Source organism: Capricornis sumatraensis, chromosome 5 (genome assembly GCF_032405125.1).
Source record: "Capricornis sumatraensis isolate serow.1 chromosome 5, serow.2, whole genome shotgun sequence".
Lineage (NCBI taxonomy): Eukaryota > Metazoa > Chordata > Mammalia > Artiodactyla > Bovidae > Capricornis > Capricornis sumatraensis.
This window is the reverse complement of record NC_091073.1, coordinates 82551772-82572762: the sequence shown is the minus strand read 5'-3', so window position 1 is coordinate 82572762 and position 20991 is coordinate 82551772. Positions and strand designations below refer to the sequence as shown.

The 20991-nt window shown below is 41.6% G+C and overlaps 1 protein-coding gene across 1 annotated transcript in view; it reads left to right on the top strand.

Moving 5' to 3' along the window:
- HECW1 (HECT, C2 and WW domain containing E3 ubiquitin protein ligase 1) overlaps positions 1 to 20991 on the top strand; it is a 257418-nt gene that overhangs the window by 31842 nt on the left and 204585 nt on the right. The window contains exon 3 of the mRNA XM_068972905.1: positions 14690 to 14784. Coding sequence (XP_068829006.1) covers positions 14690 to 14784 — 95 coding nt within the window. The remainder of the gene's footprint in view (positions 1 to 14689; positions 14785 to 20991) is intronic.

Genomic DNA, 20991 nt, shown 5'->3' with positions numbered 1-20991 from the left:
CACTGTTAACCTGCCTTGATAGTCCCCTGGTTTACAGGATGGCATCTGTGCCTCATCCATCACTTGCTTCTCTGACAGCCCTGACACTAACCTGCCCTGACAGAGCATCTCATGTCTGCTGACGCTTCCCAGTTGACCTCTACAAATTGGCCAAATAGTCAAGATCAATGTCTTTACTCAGAAATGGATTTTTCCCAAGAGACAACAACCCTAGTAGACGCCAAAGCTGCAAATTTCTTTTTCCATGAAACCCACACCAATGGAGTGCAGTGTTCCTTTTTCAGGAAAGAAACTTGCTTACTGTGAAGGCTGCATTTTTGGTATCAAGGATCCCTTAGAGGGACCCAGCATCCAGGTGCTGTATCCCAGGTCAGAATTGTTGACCTGAAACAGACTGCCAGATGTTGGTCCAGCTAAGGTCATTTATTCAGGATTAGCAGAGAATTGCAACCATGGTTCAGGGTCTGCAGTCACGATGAGCCACTTGCAGGTCCTCTCACAGAAAGGGAAGGAGACCACTTTTATAGAGAGGATAAGGAAGTTGGGAGGGCTGTAGTAAACACAGAGTTCATGGCTTTTCATTGGCTGAATCCTTGCCAGAAAAGAAGAGGAGTCTTTCTTCCTCCTGCTGGGCTCTGCTATCACCACAGGGCATGAATGCTCCCCCTTCTGGTCTCCCAACTCTATTTAATTTAGACTTCTGTTTCTTAATTTTTAGCAGAATCAACTGCAACTGAGAAACGCAGCAGCCAGTTCCATATGCAGCATGCCAGATGGCCTGGCATTTTCATATATGCTTTGAATTGCCATGTCTGATGTGCCAGGAAGCCAGAATGGTGGGTGGGCTCCCCTGGGGCCCAGAGCTGCAGCTTTGAGTGCTCCTAGGCTGTGAAATTCTCCCCACAGAAAACCATGGTCATTCAGCCCATCTGCAGCTGGCCAAGTTAGTCCCAACTGAGCAACCAGTTGGGAGAAACTTGAATGATGTATCCTAGATTCCAAGGGAAATGGGTAGGGGTTGGTGGGGGTGGGATGGGGAAGAGAGGTACCCTGAGAGGAAAGGGAGGAATTCAGGGAAGAAGAGCTGTTTCCACTAGGATGGTCTCCTGTATTTCTTGCCAAGGAAGCCCACCCCTGAGGATTTCACCTTGTTGTGCAGCTCATTCACAAGATTAAAAGATGGTTGTGTTACATAACTCCAAGAGAGCCATTTCCATAGCCTTCTGTGTGAGCGGTGTCCCTGGATTTGGTAACACTTCAGACCTGTTATTAAGGTCATAGGAATATCTGGTGACCACGTATCAGAAATTATATTCAGCCTCATAACTGCCATTGCTAAGATCTGTGCATGATCAAGGGTATACCTCTTTAGCCCAAAGGGTTACTGTACCCCTCCCAACCTCCAGAATAGCCATGGGCTTGAATTCTGCCCTGCTTCACCATGAAATTGCATTGTATCTCATACCCCAGTATCATAAAACCTGTAAATCATTTAGATCTTCTAAAATACCCACTTGACATTCATCTGTGGCTCTCTCACATCTATCCAGTTTTGAAAGCTGATATTCAAAATCTTCTCCCTGACTATAGAGGATTCATTTGAAAGATTGTATCCCTCCCTCCCTCCTCCCTCCACCCCCATGCTTTCAAAAACCCTACCTTTCATACATCAGACCTATGCCTCTGAGGATATGAGGATACCAGTATATCCTCACACTCCTTGGCACCACTAATCTGCATAAAGTACCTAAGAAAATGACATACTTCCCAGAAAGACCTCTGGAACACCTCTGGCAGGTCAAGAGCTGACTCAAGACATACATCATCACCGTAGGATGTGGGGAAGGGTCTCCACGTGCTTCTGGCCCATGCCCTCTCTGCCTCCTGGAGCTCTTCAGTATGTTGCCTGACATTCTACGGCCTTCTGGTTTGTGTCCTATCTCAGTTTCAGGGAACTGCCACCATCTGACCAGCCATGACCCTCCCTTTCAGCTGGACTGAAATACAGAGACCCGCCCCAGTAATCCAGGATTAGGGACAAAAATATGTGACAGGGAAGGCACTTGACTCTGTGGTCTGTACTTGGCCTTGGAGGATCTGTTGGGACCCCTACCTGACCCTGAATGCCCCAGGGAGGCTCAGAGCCTGCTCAGCCCACTCCATCTAGGACAGAAGACTCCTAAGAGTGCCTGCAGCTATGTTATCCTCTTTTTCCATTTTACATGATCTCCTCAATACCAAGAGACAGAAGATTTTGGCTCACTCTTCCGATGTTTTCAGGATTCAGCAAATGTCTGAGGGGAAATCCGCTGGGCCACAGTCACTCTGCTGACTTCCCTGCCACCAGGGCAAAGGGACTGTAGGTAATCAGCTCATCTCACCGGTACTCTCCCATCTGGAATTTGTAGTCCTTGTTGCTTCCATTATTCTTCAGTTCTTTGACCATTCTGTTTTAAAATCAGCTTATCTAGTTAGCAGCAGAAGCATTGATCTGCTACAATTACTGTATCCTAGCAGAGAAAGGAAGGCTCTAATTGCCTTTTAGCAAACACTCTTATGTGCAATGATCCCAGAGAACAGAAGCACTGTCTAGGGGGTGATAATAACCAGCTCTGAAATAGGAAACAAAAGGCATTTATTGGATGATTTTTTTTTTAGCTTGAATTTGGCCCTCTGGTACCCAAAATAAGTATTTCTTAACAGTATCATTTCACATAATGATTTATTTTAATCGTTCTCCCATATTTTCTGTGTCATCATATTTAAAGCATTAACATAGGGTTTATGCTACTGTTCTAAGTAGGAAATTGGTCAAATAATATACAGTTCTTCCTATAAAAAGGATATAGCAGTTAACTCAAAAAAGTTAGTTAATCATTTTTTCATTCAAATAATCATAATTTATCTATTAGAGAAACATGATTGTATCAGATGACAGTTTTTATGTTAGGCAAATGTGGAGTGCTTAAAGATGCAAACATCTTCTGGGTTTAATAAAAATTTATGACTTTATTTTCCTCAGTTATTTTCAAATTTTGTACAAAGGTAATACAGTCAGTCCATAATACAGCATTCTAGATCATTTCTGGAAGTGCAAGCCCAGGTAAGATTGTATGTCTACCAAATTACAAAATTTTGACAAATCAATATATTCTCTAATACAATAAGATTATTTCTTTCTGTAAGTGTCGCATATTACTTTAATGGGAATTTTACTTAAAAAGTATCATCTGAGAACCAAATAAAAACACCATGTCTTTCAGAGCTGTTTATAGGAGAATGAAGTTTTTTCATACAATTTAATATGGCTTATACACTTATATAATATTCTTCTTTGGAATGAGTTCTTGGATGCAAGTTTCTGAGATTAGATGTAACAGGACAAGAGTGTGTAAAAGACAACTGCTTTATGTTGTTGTTAGTCTAAAATGAAGGGCCACTGCATGAGGGCTTTAAAATTCTTAGAGATCCAACAGGCAATATCAATTTTAAATTAAAATAACTTTTCCAGTGGTACATCTTTACACATGTAGTAGAATCTGCAATGCTAGATGCCTTGTCAGTGTATACTAATTCCATAGTATAGTACAGTATACTATACTGTATAGTATATTACATATTATATTGTATAGTATAGCCCTTCACCCTTCCTTTTATTTTAATAAAAAATAAGTTTTCTCTAAGCTGCTCATTTCTTAAAATGCATTTAATTCATATTTTAAAATAAAGCAAGTACAAGTGAACATATTGCCATGTAAGACAGACTGGGAAGACCTCAGGTTTTGTACCATTAATGTTGATTATTTCTTTGAAAGAACTGCTCTTGCTATTTCCTCTTACTGAAGCTAAATGTTCTTCAGACTCAAAACTTAATTTATATCTCATTATTCCACTGCTTCTTGATCTCTTTGAGCATTTGAAGATATTGTACTTTCTATTACTCCTTCTAGATAACTACAGAGACTGATTCTTTCCTGGCGATTATAGCTTAAGTTAAAATTGCCTTTCCTGGATTTTGAGGTGTGGTTTACATCTGTCTCATGTCTGTTTTGCAAATGAAATATTAGTAGATTTAAGTTCATTCTTCTCCCCAAAGAATGTTACTGCATAGATAACTTGGTTCCTTCTGCACAAATAAGCAATTCACAATGGAAGAAATTCTGCTAATGCACTAATTCATATGCTTGTGTAGTTCATCAGCTGATCACACTTCCGTTCATGAGGGTTGGGCATTTCTGCACTGCAGATGTGGTGACATATGGATAGCTAAAACCTTGTAATGAAGTTCAGATATTTGTGGTGTTTCAACCTGTGCAATGTCTAGACAGCAATAGGAGTGATCTCCTTATTCTTAAAGGACAGTTTTACCAGCTGTAGAGTTCTCTACTGACAGTTATGTTGTTTCAGCACTTTGAAGCTGCCATTCCTCAGTCTCCCTTCATTTCAGTTTCTGTTGAGAAGTCAACTGTCAGTCTGATTGTTGCTCCTGTGAAGGTAATCTGCTTTCTTCATTGGCTGATGAAGTGGTCTTCTTTTCTTCTTTTTCGAACTTTTAGAGTGATATCTGGATGCTGTGGTCTTTCTGGATTCATAGGGCTTTTGTGTCTATGAAAAGTGAAAGTGAAGGTTGCTCAGTCATGTCCAACTTTTTATGACCCCATGGACTGTACTGTCCATGGAATTCTCCAGGCCAGAATATTGGAGTGGGTAGCCTTTCCCTTCTCCAGGGGATCTGCCCAACCCAGGGATTGAACCCAGGTCTCCAACATTGCAGGCAGATTCTTTACCAGCTGAGCCACCAGGGAAGCCCAAGAATACTGGAGTGGGTAGCCTATCCCTTCTCCAGCAGATCTTCCTGACCCAGAAATTGAACCAGAGTTTCTTGCATTGCAGGCAGATTCTTTACTAACTGAGCTATGAGGGAAGATTTTGTATCTATAGCTTGATATCTTTCATAACTTTTAGAGAATTTTTTAAATTAATTAATTTATTTTAATTGGAGACTAATTACTTTACAATATTGTGGTGGTTTTTGCCAGCCCTAGGTGTAGCATCAATGGCTCTCCTCTCTCTTTTTGGATTCCAGTTTACAGGCATTTTAGATCATATCCTAGTTTCTCATATGTTTCTTATTTGATTCTATATTTTATATCCTTTTTCTGTGCACACCTCATTCTGGATTTTTTTTAATGACCTATGTTTTGGTTTCCTAAATTTTCTCTTGTATTTTGTTTAATCTACTTTAAACCTGAGTTTAAACACTGAGTATACTATTTCAAAACTGTAGTTTTATTGATCCAGAATTTTCTGTTTGGTTATTTTTCATAGACTTCATTCTTTGGAACATATTTTCAATCTTATCTTTTATTTTTTTGAATGCATTAAGTATATGATCATTAAAGCTGTGTAGGATAACTGCAATATCTGAAAACCCCATGAGTCTGTTTATGGCGCTCTCTGTTTTTATTGGTATTTTTTTACCAATAGAAAAACACTCATCATGTGCCTGATGAATTTTAGTTGAAAACTAGACAATAAACTAAAACTTATAGAGAGAATCTGAGGCTTAGGATGATTTGTTTTCCTCCTGTGAGGATTTGCATTTCCTTCTGGGCTGTATCTAGCAATTCAGAATAACCTCAATTGAATTTTAAGACCTGAAATGATTTGAGGGGCTAGGGCTGGTATATTTCTCAACAGTCTATCTGTTCTCCTGTTCAGGGTTTCAATCTGGATCATGAGGACTTACCAGAGTCCTCCTTTTTAACAGGCTCTGAACTCTAAAGTTTTTATTTCCTTTTAGCCCTGAAAGTCGGTCAGAAATTCTTTTCACCTTTCCAGCCTCTCATTGTGTTTTTCTGGAATCAACACAGCCCCCCACAGGGATACAGCAACCCCAAATGCTGGGCTCATCTCCAAATTTTCTTCTTCTGTATCTTATCTTCAATTTACCATTGTCTTGCTAGGTCTCTGATGTCCTCAGGTTAGGATTTCCCCTTTTAGGAGGAAAAAATTTATTGGACTCCCAATAAAATTTGAGTTTGAGGTAAAGAATGGATTACTTTTATAGTTTCTGACCCATGTAATAATTGGAACAGACTTATACTGAGAACTTATTCTTTGTTTATCTGACACTCACACTTAGGTGGATATCCAGTGTTTTTTCTGACAACCCTACTTCAGGCTGATTTATTTCTGTATTTTTCCAGCTTGTCTAGATGTTCTTTGAATTACCTAGAACATCATTGCTGAAAGTGAAATTTCACTTTTGCTAACTGGTTAACAATCTTATGTTATTAAAAACATTAAAGACAAATCACCAAATGAAAATTAACAGTTTCTTAAATCCTAGCTGCCATGAACTGCATGTGTGACCTTGTATAAGTGGCCTTACATTTTTGGCCTCATTTTCCTTAAATGTAAAATAGGAGTGATAGATAACATTTATTGAGGCCTTGTTATATGCCAAGCATTATGCTAAGCATGTTTTAAAAGGGTTAATAATAATTACCTCTACTTCATAGGGATTTTGTGAAAGCCAAACTAGAAAATAATTTTCTAATGAATGGTCTGGTGCATTTTAAAAGCTAATTAACTATTAAGACAAATTTGTTATGAATTTTAAACTAAATTGAACATTATAAAAATACTAGGGCTACTTCTATCATTGCATGCTGATGTTTAAAGTGCTACAACAGGCCTGCATGTGTGCTTGCTAAGTCACTTCAATGTCCAGCTCTTTGTGACCTACGGACCGTAGCCTGTCAGGCTCCTCTCTCCAGTCTAGCATACTGGAGTGGGTTGCTGTGCCCTCCTCCAGGCCTACTAATCTCTAAAAAGTAGAGAGGAAGAAAAGCAATAGTTTTATTCTTTCTTGATACTATAGCAGATGGTAACTGCAGCCATGAAATCAAAAGATGCTTACTCCTTGGAAGAAAAGTTATGAGCAACCTAGATAGCATATTCAAAAGCAGAGACATTACTTTGCCAACAAAGATCCATCTAGTCAAGGCTATGGTTTTTCCAGTGGTCATGTATGGATGTGAGAGTTGGACTGTGAAGAAAGCTGAGTGCTGAAGAATTGATGCTTTTAAACTGTGGTGTTGGAGAAGACTCTTGAGAGTCCCTTGGACTGCACGGAGATCCAACCAGTCCATCCTAAACGAGATCAGCCCTGGGTGTTCTTTGGAAGGAATGATGCTAAAGCTGAAACTCCAATACTTTGGCCACCTCATGTGAAGAGCAGACTAATTGGAAAAGACTCTAATGCTGGGAGGGATTGGGGGCAGGAGGAAAAGGGGATGACAGAGGATGAGATGGCTGGATGCCATCACCGACTCGATGGACGTGAGTTTGAGTGAACTCCGGGAGATGGTGATGGATGGGGAGGCCTGGCATGCTGCAATTCATGGGGTCACAAAGAGTCGGATACGACTGAGCGACTGAACTGAACTGATAAGTGAAAGTCTATACTTTCTAAATACATGCCTCCCAATAAAAACTATAGTTGTAAGCATCCATATTTGTAGAGGTAGAAACTTCAGTTTTATTCCACTTTGTAATGAGCTAGTTACTCCTGCCCAACTCTGAAAGTAAATCATATGCCAGGCAAAAATAGCCAAAATGTTATAAGGTGATCCATTTCACATCCACCATTAACCTATAAGAGTTTAGGATGTCATATTCCTCTGAAAGGGTAAGAACTACACCCTTTGAGTGGAGCATGGACTGGATTTTGTCTGCTTTCTCACTGCTTGATTAGATAGCTTTAGGTAGAATATGCCTGAACAACTATACATGACAATCCTGTTGAACATAAGTCAATATACAGTGAAGAAGGGCAACGTGTATGTGTTGGCTACTTTGCACATACTAGGTTTCACACATTATTTCATTTGCTTCGTGCAACAGCCATATACAAAACAATGCATACAAAGCCGGCAATGGTCTCACCATTCTACATTAAGACTAAGGCTCAGAGAGTCTATATAACTCATTCTGTTAATGATGGGCAAGTCAAGAATTGGACTTGCATGTATTTGATCCACATTCTTACTCTTTCCTTAGATCACTTTTCCTTCCTAGACTTCTGTTACTCCATACATAATGAATCAAATAAACAACAAAATGGTTATAACAGAGATGCCTTGTGTTCAAACTTTGAGGGCATTTTAAAATTATTGTTATTTATAACTAGAAAAGCAGAGAAAGATAGAACTTCATCCCCGTTAGATGAAGTATCTGAAAAACAACCAACAACCCTCTAATATTTCTTGGCCTTTGTGCCTTGATACTTTTGTCAGAGGCAGCAATAATAGCAAGGGTGTAACAATGTCTTTATGCTTTAATCTGTTCTAAAAGTCATGTAATATTCAGTTTCAGTTCAGTTCAGTCCCTCAGTCACGTCTGACTCTTTGCAACCCCATGAACTGCAGCATGCCAGGCCTCCCTGTCCATCACCAACTCCCAGAGTTTGCCCAAACTCATGTCCACTGAGTCAGTGATGTCATCCAACCATCTCCTCCTCTGTTGTCCCCTTCTCCTCCCGCCCTCAATCTTTCCCAGCATCAGGGTCTTTTCAAATGAGTCAGCTCTTCGCATGAGGTGGCCGAAGTATTGGAGTTTCAGCTTCAGCATCAGTCCTTCCAATGAATATTCAGGGCTGATTTCCTTTAGGATGGACTGGTTGGATCTCCTTGCAGTCCAAAGGACTCTCAAGAGTCTTCTCCAACACCACATTTCAAAAATTAGGCCATAGGAAATTATCTATGAAGCATTAGGACCACTAGAATGTGATAGAGCACAACTGCACACAGCCCTTAGCACATGGCTATTGCTGCCAGCGGTTACCCCCTCCACACATACCCTGTTATCAGGCAACAGTTAGTGCCAGACCACTAATGATCACTCAACCATTGCTCGGTGCCAGGCCCCTCCCCTAAGTGAGCAGCTCTCAATGTTGTTTAGTTGCTTAGTCATGTCTGACTCTTCACGACCCCATGAACTGGAGCCCACCAGGCTCCTCTGTCCATGGGACTGCCCAGGCAATAAAACTGGAGTGAGTTGGCATTTCCTTCTCCAGGGGATCTTCCGAACCCAGGGATAAAACCCACGTCTCCTGCATTGCAGGCAGATTCTTTGCCATTGAACCAGCTGGGAAGCCCCGTTTGTCAGTGAGCAACCATTAATAGTCCTTCTCAGCCATTGGCTGGAACTGAAGTAGGCCCCTCCCCAAAGCAAGCTGCTGTCAGTGAGCAGTCATTAGTGGCTCACTTAGCCAACGGTCTGTGGAGTGGTGGTCATCAGGCAGAGAGTGAGGTAAGAGGTCAGGGGTGAGGTAAGAGATGGAGACTTGGATTAGCAGGTGAACTGAGGGGCCCAGGGAACAGGCTGGGGGCTGCTGCTAAGTCACTTCAGTCATGTCCGACTCTATGCGACCCCATAGACAGCAGCCCACCAGGCTCCCCCATCCCTGGGATTCTCCAGGCAAGAACACTGGAGTGGGTTGCCATTTCCTTCTCCAGTGCATCAAAGTGAAAAGTGAAAGTGAAGTCGCTCAGTCGTGTCTGACTCTTAGTGACCCCATGGACTGTAGCCTACCAGGCCCCTCCGTCTATGGGATTTTCCAGGCAAGACTACTGGAGTGGCTGGGGCTGTGTCCTGCAAAACTCCAGAGCCCTGGCCAAGGCCACCCACTGGCCTTGGTCCAAGCCTTCAGGCAGCACTGAACCTCTCCCTCATCCTTGTCTCTGTGACCTAATGGCAGCAGCAGTCTGCCTGTGAAGTCAGTGAGACTTGGCCCTGGCTATTTGGGCAGCCTGAGGAGCCTGAGGGCCAGATGAGTTCTGGGTGCCTGGCTCCCTCAGTGATGACAGGTGGCACAGTCTGGGGACCTGGCCCTGAGGGAGCCTCCAGCTGAGATCTGCCTCTTCTTAGCCAGGATCTGGACCTCAAAAGGTGAAAGTTGTGCCTGGGGACCCTGACCTTTCTTGTCAGAACAGAGAATTTGTTTGGTGGAGGTTTGCAGGGACATTGTTACATGACCGTGACCTGATCTCAAGAGCAAAGGATCTGACACCAAGAAGTGTGCAACAACTCACCATGCCCCTCACTCACCTTTCCTAGAAAAGGGCTTTGCTGAAAGCTTTCAGGGAATTTGGGGTTTTAAAGGCACAAGTCACAGTCTTCTTGCATGGCCCTCAATAAAGCCTTCTCTGCTCCAAACCCTGATGTTTTGGTGATGATTAGCTTCACTGTGCGTAGAAGGCAATGGCACCCCACTCCAGTACTCTTGCCTGGCAAGTCCCGTGGATGGAGGAGCCTGGTAGGCTGCAGTCCACAGGGTCAGTAGGAGTCGGACACAACTGAGCAACTTCACTTTCACTTTTCACTTTCATGCATTGGAGAAGGAAATGGCAACCCACTCCAGTGTTCTTGCCTGGAGAATCCCAGGGACAGGGGAGCCTGGTGGGCTGCTGTCTATGGGGTCGCACAGAGTCAGACACGACTGAAGAGACTTAGCAGCAGCAGCAGCAGCAGCTTCACTGTGTGTCAGGCACATGGACTGGCATTTCAGTAATGAGGGCACTGTAGCTGCTCTTGGGTTAAAGAAGGCAGTGGAGTCAATCAAATGAAACCAATAGTTCATCAGTCATTTTTCAATAGCCATTTCTTGAGAATCGCTGCATTACATGTCGCTGGAAATATAAAGATAAATAGTGCCTAGTCTTCTGGAAAAATTCAGTGTGGGGCTAATCAAACAGACCAGTTGAATATAACAGTCACCAAAGTAGCATGGAAGTTTGCAAGACAAAGTGATACTCTAAAATCCATACCATAAATCATCTGTATATGATATTGTTCATGTGTTTTAACAATTGTAGGTAACTTCTCTATAGAGCCCATCTCAAATTGTTATTCAGTCATTCAGTCGTGTCTGACTCTTTGAGATCCCATGGACTGCAGCACGCCAGTGTCCTTCACTATCTCCCGCAGTTTGCTCAGACTCATGTCCATTGTGTTGATGATGCCATCCAACCATCTCATCCTCTGTTACCTCTTTCTTCTCCTGCTCTCAATTTTCTCAGCATCAGGTTGTTTTCCAATGAGCTGGCTCTTTGCATCAGGTGGCCAAAATATTAGAGCTTCAGCATCAGTCCTTCCAATGAGTATTCAGGGTTGATTCCCTTTAGGATTGACTGTTTTGATCTCCTTGCTGTCCAAGGGACTCTCAAGAATCTTCTCCAGCACCACAGTTTGAAAGCATCAGTTCTTTGGTGCTCAGCCTTCTTTATGGTCCAGCTCTCACATCCAAAAAACAATTGAGTATCTCTTTCAAGTTTGAATAGGAAATCGTTTAAACAGCAGAAGCTATTTAGGTTAAATAAAAGGAAAATCAATTAGTAAATTAAGTTGCTGAATACTGGAATCTTAAAATGCTTAAGAAAAAAAAAATTTGCCAGTAGTTTTTCAGAAAACATCATAATACTTTGAAGGTTTCCATGAATTCTTGGCTCTAAACATGCACTGACCCTCTCACCTAGCAATAGGATTCAATAAAAGATTGTATATAATTTCCCTGACCTTTTTATGTGAAAGCATTGGAATAATTTACTTTGAAAGGAAAGCTAGTAGTGCCTTTCTGGGATACCTGCTATATAAAATTTTCTTCCACACAACTAACCTTGAAGTGAAGCCATTTGGTTCCTCCATGCCCATCTCTCTGGCATTTACAGGCAGAGTAACTCATATTCTGAACTACAGTGACTCAGTGTGGTTACCTGGTTCACTGCTCAGGGTGCCTCCATGATCCCTTGTCATTGTTGTTCAGTCACTCAGTCATGTCCCACTCTTTGAAACCCCATAGACTGCAGCACGCCAGGCTTCCCTGTCCTTCACCATCTCCTGCAGTTTGCTCAAACTCATGTCCATTGAGTCAGTGATGCCATCCAACCATCTCATCCTCTGTCATCCCCTTTTCCTGCCTTCAATCTTTTCCAGCATTACAGTCTTTTCCAAAGAGTTGGCTTTTCACATTAGGTGGCCAAAATATTGGAATTTCAGCATCAGTCCTTCCAGTGAATTTTTTTTTAATTTTTATGTTTACTTTATTTTACTTTACAATACTGTATTGGTTTTGCCATACATTGACATGAATCCACCACGGGTGTACATGAGTTCCCAATCCTGAACTCCCCTCCCGCCTCCCACTCCATATCATCCCTCTGGATCATCCCCGTGCACCAGCCCCAAGCACCAGTGAATATTCAGGATTGATTTCCTTTAGGATTGACTGGTTTGATCTCCTTACAGTCCAAGGGACTCTCAGGAGTTTTCTCCAGCACCACAGTTCAAAGAGATCAATTCTTTGGTGCTCAGCCTTTTTTTTATTGTCCAGCTCTCACATCTGTCCATGATTACTGGAAAAACCATAGCTTTGACTATATGGACCTTTGTAGGCAAAGTAAAGTCTTTGTCATTGCTTTCCTTCCAAGGAGAAAGCATCATTTAATTTCATGGCTGCAGTTACCGTCCATAGTGATTTTGGAGCCCAAGAGAATACCAGCCTCTCAGGCTAAAACAGTAATATTGACTTAGCCAAAAAGTTTGTTCAGATTTTTCTGTAATTGGGATGTATAGACCTATAGATCTCTGTGTGTAGACCTATGTGGGGTGCCTTGAAGAATATGGAACTAAGGTATAAGATTGTCCACCAAGAGCTTAAAAGGCAATCAACAGATATGCAAAATCACTGCACTGCAAGGATGAAGAAGAAAGGAAATTTAAAATATTGATATTTTAAAGTAAGAATATGTCTACAAAAGCTAAACATTTGGCAGTGGAAAATCTTAACTGCAGTTCAATGGATCAAAAAAAACTAAATACAATGGCTAATTAAAATTTGATTAAAAATCTTTTAGAATAAAAATGAGATGCTATTTTAAACTTACATTTAATTGATAATATTCAGTGTTAACAAGGATTAAAGAGTTGATCAGAGTTACATTTTCTGGTGGAAGTATACAGTGCTTTGTAGAAAGCAATTTGGCCACAGAAAGGGAGAATTCTTAAATAGTCCTATCTTCTAAAGAAGAATATTGCAATTCTCATATGCTTTATATGATATATTGAAAGAAACTTTTCTAGAAACCCCCAAATAACAATGGCAAACAACATAAATGTGATCTGCAAGGGAGGCTACAAAACATTCTTTAGCTGGGCATTACTGCCCAAAATAAAACTGAAATTTAATCATTAAGAATGAAAAGAAGAATGAGTGTTGGTAGATAAGTAGCAATTTTTGCTCCATTATCCTAGAGAACAAACTTGAACTTAAAAATAATTTTCAAAAAAGCATTAATTTTAAGGGAAAATCCTAAATTTCCAAGATGAGGAAAATATTTTCAAGTTGCAAATTGATTCAGATTCCATAGAACAAGGAATGTTGTCTACAAAGCTTTGAATTGATGGTTGATGTTCAATCGCTAAATCATGCCTGACTCCTTGAGACCTCATGGGCTGCTACACACCAGGCTTCCCTGTCCTTTGCTATCTCCCAGAGTTTGCTCAAACTCATGTCCTTTGAGTGGGTGATGCCATCCAACTGTCTCATCCTGTGTCACCTCCTTCTCCTCTGGCCCTCAGTCTTTCCCAGCATCAGGGTCTTAGATGGTTGAATATGCTTTATTAACAATTTACTTTAAAAAGAGAAAGATGTTATTATATAAAGTTTTAAACATTCAAGTATGCAAAACACACTCCTAAAAGTGTTTTTTGTTTTTTGTTTTTACTTTACAACATGGAAGCAACCTAGACGTCCATCAGCAGATGAATGGATAAGAAAGCTGTGGTACATATACACAATGGAGTATTACTCAGCCATTAAAAAGTGTTTTTTATGCTTTGCTTCATTGTCCATATTTTCCATAATGAACATATTAAAATGAATGCTAAGAAAATGGTAGACATTATTTTTAAATACATTATAATTGAAGACAAATTCCCAGACTTGAGAAACAAGAACTCAAATTGGGAGAGTCCTCATGTTGTTCCAGACAAAATTAATATAAGGGACTAAGACAAAGCCCAATAAATTTTTCAAATTTAAAGAGAAAAAAATCCTATTAACAGTAAATTGGGAAAAGCAGGTCACCTTCCAATGTACCAAACTCAAGTTGGCCACAGATTTTGTCCTCTAAAACACAAAATGCAAAAAAGTTATGGTGTTTCCACATTATTATCTAGTCATCATCATCAGAAAATATGCCTCTCTTCTGTGTATTTCAATAATTTCTCAAAGTCTTCCTTCAAATTACCAAGATACTAATCACAATGAATTCAATAAGAGAAAATTATAGAAGAAACAGACTGGTAGTAATCACCAAATCACCTAAAATCTTAAAACTGAGGGTTTAAAAGCAATAGCTTCTAATGGAATAGGATGAATGCTGAGAAGTCTAAATGATAGATTTAACTTGGGTACAAAAACACTAAGACCAAAACAAATTTTGATGATGCACATTCAGAAAAAAGTTGGACCATGAGGCCACAAGTGAAGCAAAGCTGTCAGGGGTGGCTGCCTGGGTGGGAGGAATTGGGTGGCAGTCCCTGGGGGTGTCCTCTCTGGCCCTGGCCTTTTCTTCCAGGGTTACACCCTACTTCTCAGTCCCATTTTATTTTTGTCTTTCAGCTGAAACTAAGATCTGCTTCAAATACTACCATGGAGTGAGTGGAGCCTTGCGAGCCACCACCCCCAGTGTCACCGTCAAAAACTCAGCAGCTCCTGTAAGTCCTGTGTCGTCCTCTTGTGTCCTCCTCTTAGAACTCACTCTGGTGCTTCTTTACTTTATTTTTCTGTTCTTATGTTTTAATGTATGTGTGCTGGGGGTGCGGAATCTCCACACACATATGGAGATATATTGGTAGATTCTGAATATATCTATATTGACAGATATAATGATAGACTCAGACAGACAGAAACACATCTCAAAACGATGCAGTGAAATGAGATCCCAAATAAACTTATCAGAATGCATACATCCCAGTTTTTGTTAGAGAAATGTCAGGCTTCACTAGATAACCAGATGTTTCTAATAGACTCACACGTAATTGGGCTTCTCAGGTGGCGTTAGTGGTAAAGAACCCACCTGCCAACAGAGGAGACATAAGAGATGCAGGTTCGATCCCTGGCTTGGGAAGGTCCCCTTGAGGAGGATGTGGCAGCACACTCCAGTATTCTTGCCTGGAGAATCCCATGGACAGAGGAGCCTGGCGGGCTCCAGTCGGTAGGGTCGTGAAGAGTCAGACACAACTGAAGTGATTTAGCACACACACGTAATTGCAATGAATAAAAGTCTCTCTTAGGAATACATTTTAAAAATTCCTTGACGTTAAATATTTAAATTACTGTATGTTTAAATTTTTTAGGCTTAAGGTAAATTTCTGGAATAGAATGTAAAGTTTAGACTGATTTTAGTCATAGAATTATAAAATGATAGGCCTAGAAAAGACTAGAATCTCTGGTCCTTTTCTTCTTTTCTTTATATAAATAAGGAAAGTGTAATTTCACTGAGGGATTTAAGTAATATACCTAGGGTCACACAGTCAGCTAGCTGCAGATTGGAGATTTAAATCACACTGTTTCCTACCTGGTGGCTCTGTTGAGTACTATGGTGATAAATGCTATCTTTTCCTAAATTACAGTCTGGTTTTTTCTCTTTGTGTTGCTTCTTACCTTAGTTCTCAATTCATCAGATGAGGCTAACTGAAATCTTACAAATGGCATTCCTTTTCCTTTCATGTAAATTAAAAATGACGGACTAGGGAAAGTTGAACAGAAACCACTGAGGACTTTGTAAGTAGTGTATCACTTTTACTTACTAGTGTAAGTAAAAAAAGATTTGAGGGTTTTTTTTCCCTATGTAAAAAGAAAGAGAGAGAAACTGAATGAGAAATGAAATAAGAATGATTAAGAAAGAACCTCAGCCCTAAAAGACACCATTTGCTGTTTCACAAATCATTTCTTCCATGTGCTAAAGATGATTGCGTTGAGTCCTCAATGGGGGCAGTAGGACAAACAGGCTTGGGCACCAGGAGCCTGTCTGCCTCCATCCTGACAGGTGAAGCAGAGCTGGACTTGGGCTGGGGCAGAAGGAGGCTGAGGGTGGGCAGGGCTTTCCAGGGCTTCCCATGAGGGAACACACAGCAGGCGGGGCAGGGAGAAGAGAAGGAGGGACCAGCTACACTGTTCACTGGCTCCACCATTTCTCCCTACACTCACCCTGGCTACTTATATGTGATGTCTGTCGCTTTATGCGGTGGGTCAGAACTCTTCAGTGTGATAATCTGAGGATATATCCCCAGAGTGGTGAGCCCAACTTCCAGGTCCATTTGTTAGGACCATTCCCCAGAGAGGGCAGCCTATTGTCCAGGCAGGAGGAGCGACAGGATAGAAGCAGTGAAACCAGAGCTGAATATTGAAATGGACAAAGCAAGACGGCTTTGAGCACACAACAGAAAAGGAAGAGGCTGAAGGCAGAGTCTAGCTGAGTCAGGAAGAGCCCATCAGTCAGGCTTGGTCAGCTTTTGCCACAGCACAGCAAGTCAAGTGATGGGGCAACTTCTCCCAGATGCCTGAATTCCTCAGCCAAGATGGGCCTCGCCCAGGGATGGGACAGGCCTGCTGGTGCAAGGCTGGAATAAGACAGGGGAGCTCCACACCTTCTGCTCAGGTGGGCTGCTATGGATGTGTCCAACGCTGGAATTGCAGTGAAAACTTCTTCTTCCGGGAAGTCCTTTTTGGAGGAACCTCTCTGGGGCATTTGGCTTCTCTGAACTCAGCCTACTGGGAACTCCAGTTTTAACCTGGTCCTCAGTTCAGTTCAGTTCAGTCACTCAGTCGTGTCCGACTCTTTGTGACCCCATGAATTGCAGCACACCAGGCCTCCCTGTCCATCACCAACTCCCAGAGTTCACTCGAACTCACGTCCATCGAGTCAGTGATGCCATCCAGCCATCTCATCCTCTGTCGTCCCCTTCTCCTCCTGCCCCCAATCCCTCCCAGCGTCAGAGTCTTTTCCAGTGAGTCAACTCTTTGCACAAGGTGGCCAAAGTACTGGAGTTTCAGCTTTAGCATCATTCCTTCCAAAGAACACCCAGGACTGATCTCCTTTAGGATGGACTGGTTGGATCTCCTTGCAGTCCAAGGGACTCTCAAGAGTCTTCTCCAACACCACAGTTCAAAAGCATCAATTCTTCGGTGCTCAGCCTTCTTCACAGTCCAACTCTCACATCCATACATGACCACTGGAAAAACCATAGCCTTGACTAGACGGACCTTAGTTGGCAAAGTAATGTCCCTGCTTTTGAATATGCTATCTACATTGTTCATAACTTTACTTCCAAATAGTAAGCGTCTTTTAATTTCATGGCTGCAATCACCATCTGCAGTGATTTTGGAGCCCCCCAAAATAAAGTCTGACACTGTTTCTACTGTTTCCCCATTTATTTCCCATGAAGTGATAGGATCGGATGCCATGATCTTCGTTTTCTGAATGTTGAGCTTTAAGCCAACTTTTCCACTCTCCTCTTTCACTTTCATCAAGAGGCTTTTTAGTTCCTCTTCACTTCCTGCCATAAGGGTGGTGTCATCTGCATATTGAGCTTATTGATATTTCTCCCAGCAGTCTTGATTCCAGCTTGTGCTTCTTCCAGCCCAGTGTTTCTCATGATGTACTGTGCATAGAAGTTAAATAAGCAAGGTGACAATATACAGCCTTGATGTACTCCTTTTCCTATTTGGAACCAGTCTATTGTTCCATGTCCGGTTCTAACTGTTGCTTCCTGACCTGCATACAGATTTCTCAAGAGGCTGGTCAGGTGGTCTGGTATTCCCATCTCCTGAAGAATTTTCCACAGTTTCTTGTGATCCACACAGTCAAAGGCTTTGGCATAGTCAATAAAGCAGAAATAGATGTTTTTCTGGTACTCTCTTGCTTTTTCCATGATCCAGCAGATGTTGGAAATTTGATCTCTGGTTCCTCTGCCTTTTCTAAAACCAGCTTGAACATTTGGAAATTCACGGTTCACATATTGCTGAAGCCTGGCTTGGAGAATTTTAAGCATTACTTGACTAGCATGTGAGATGAGTGCAATTGTGTGGTAGTTTGAGCATTCTTTGGCATTGCCTTTCTTTGGGATTTGAATGAAAACTGACCTTTTCCAGCCTTATGGCCACTGCTGAGTTTTCCAAATTTGCTGGTATATTGAGTGCAGCACTTTCACAGCATCTCAATATGCCAGCAAGTTTGGAAAACTCAACAGTGGCCACAGGACTGGAAAAGATCAGTTTTCATTCCAGTCCCAAAGAAAGGCAATGCCAAATGCTCAGGATTTGAAATAGCTCGACTGGAATTCCATCACCTCCACTAGCTTTGTTCATAGTGATGCTTTCTAAGGCCCACTTGACTTCACATTCCAGGATGTCTGGCTCTAGGTGAGTGATCACACCATCATGATTATCTGGGTCGTGAAGATCTTTTTTGTACAGTTCTTCTGTGTATTCTTGCCACCTCTTCTTAATATCTTCTGCTTCTGTTAGGTCCAGACCATTTCTGTCCTTTATCGAGCCCATCTTTGCATGAAATATTCCCTTGGTATCTCTAATTTTCTTGAAGATATCTCTAGTCTTTCCCATTCTGTTGTTTTCCTCTATTTCTTTGCGTTGATTGCTGAGGAAGGCTTTCTTATCTTTTCTTGCTATTCTTTGGAACTCTGCATACAGATACTTATATCGTTCCTTTTCTCCTTTGCTTTTCACGTCTCTTCTTTTCACAGCTATTTGTAAGGCCTCCCCAGACAACCATTTTGCTTTCTTGCATTTCTTTTCCATGGGAATGGTCTTGATCCCTGTCTCCTGTACAATGTCATGAACCTCATTCCATAGTTCATCAGGCACTCTATCAGATCTAGTCCCTTAAATCTATTTCTAACTTCCACTGTATAATCATAAGGGATTTTATTTCCCTTCTAATCATATGGGATTTGAATGGTCTAGTGGTTTTCCCTACTTTCTTCAATTTAATTCTGAATTTGGCAATAAGGAGCTCATGATCTGAGCCACAGTCAGCTCCCAGTCTTGTTTTTGTTGACTGTATAGAGCTTCTCCATCTTTGGCTGCAAAGAATATAATCAATCTGATTTCGGTGTTGACCATCTGGTGATGTCTATGTGTAGAGTCTTCTCTTGTATTGTTGGAAGACGGTGTTTGCTATGACCAGTGTGTTCTCTTGGCAAAACGCTATGAGCCTTTGCCCTGCTTCATTCTGTATTCCAAGGCCAAATTTGCCTTTTACCCCAGGTGTTTCTTGACTTCCTACTTTTGCATTCCAGTCCCCTATAATGAAAAGGACATATTTTTTGGATGTTAGTTCTAAAAGGCCTTGTAGGTCTTCATAGAACCGTTCAACTTCAGCTTCTTCAGCATTACTGGTTGGGGCATAGACTTGGATTACTATGATATTGAATGGTTTGCCTTGGAAAGGAACAGAGATCATTCTGTCATTTTTGAGATTGCATCCAAGTACTGTATTTCAGACTCTTTTGTTGACCATGATGGCTAGACCGCAGCCTGGTCCTAACTCAGTGAAACTAAGCCATGCCCTGTGGGGCCACCCAAGATGGGCGGGTGATGGTGGAGAGTTCTCACAGAATGTGGTCCACTGGAGAAGGGAATGGCAAACCACTTCAGTATTCTTGCTTTGAGAACCCCATGAACTGTATGTAAAGGCAAAATGATAGGATACTGAAAGAGGAACTCCCCAGGTCAGTAGGTGCCCAATATGCTACTGGAGATCAGTGGAGAAATAACTCCAGAAAGAATGAAGGGATGGAGCCAAAGCAAAAACAATACCCAGCTGTGGATGTGACTGGTGATAGAAGCAAGGTCCGATGCTGTAAAGAGCAATATTGCATAGGAACCTGGAATGTTAGGTCCATGAATCAAGGCAAATTGGAAGTGGTCAAACAGGAGATGGCAAGAGTGAATGTTGATATTCTAGGAATCAGCAAAATAGAATGGACTGGAATGGGTGAATTTAACCTGTTTCTCAGACTAATGCAAAATGTGATATACATCATCAGAGAGGTATACAACCTAAGCCTAAAAAATACAAGGTGCCAGGTACCCAGGAAACTGCCCAAAGTTACACTGAGGAAAAGCCCTCTTTGAGGGCTTTTCAGAGACAAGGGCTTAGGTGTGACTACAGGAAACATCAGGTTGTTTGACTGGCAGGTTAAGGAGCTGGCCTGCTTCTGAGTCAGCACTGGCCCCACCGCGTTATTCCATGTGTGCTCCAGTGGCTTATGCTTAAAATGCAGACATCTGGAAACACTCTGACATGTTACTGTTCTGTTATCTTCTCCAAGGTGACTTTCTTGTATAAATCAGTAGACATTTGGGTTGACATTTTAATGTACTTTCCATACACAACTTTTGTTTCTTTTCTTAATCCAAGAGCCTGACCTCCAAACCCATGTGATGCCAGGAGTGGAGAGTAATCTTCCCACTGCCTCGTTAGTGATGAGTCTTATGGCAGAAGGGAGGATGCACTTTCCTGCCAGACAGCCTTTTAATGTGCAGTTGGGCTTTGTGATAGTTAAACTGCTGGTGGCCTTTATTATTCTGTACCATGGTGCATTCTTCAAAGGCGCTTTACTTGTATTGTTCTAATTGATTCATGGCATATTGGTGAGACAGTTGGGAAGGGTCTTTTTGGTTAAGTGACCATTGGCTATGTGGTTGTGGAGATGAACTTAATCTAGCCTTTGCTTTCTGAACTCAGTTTAGTTTTCGAACTTTACCTTTGCATTTGGTCTGTGGACTTAAGTTCACTGTTTCTAAAGGGAAGTGCTATTCAGTTTTTCCACAATCAGCTTGTCAATAAACTCTGAGTATCCATTTTTAAACTGAGGATTGCTGGTGCTGCCCTTATC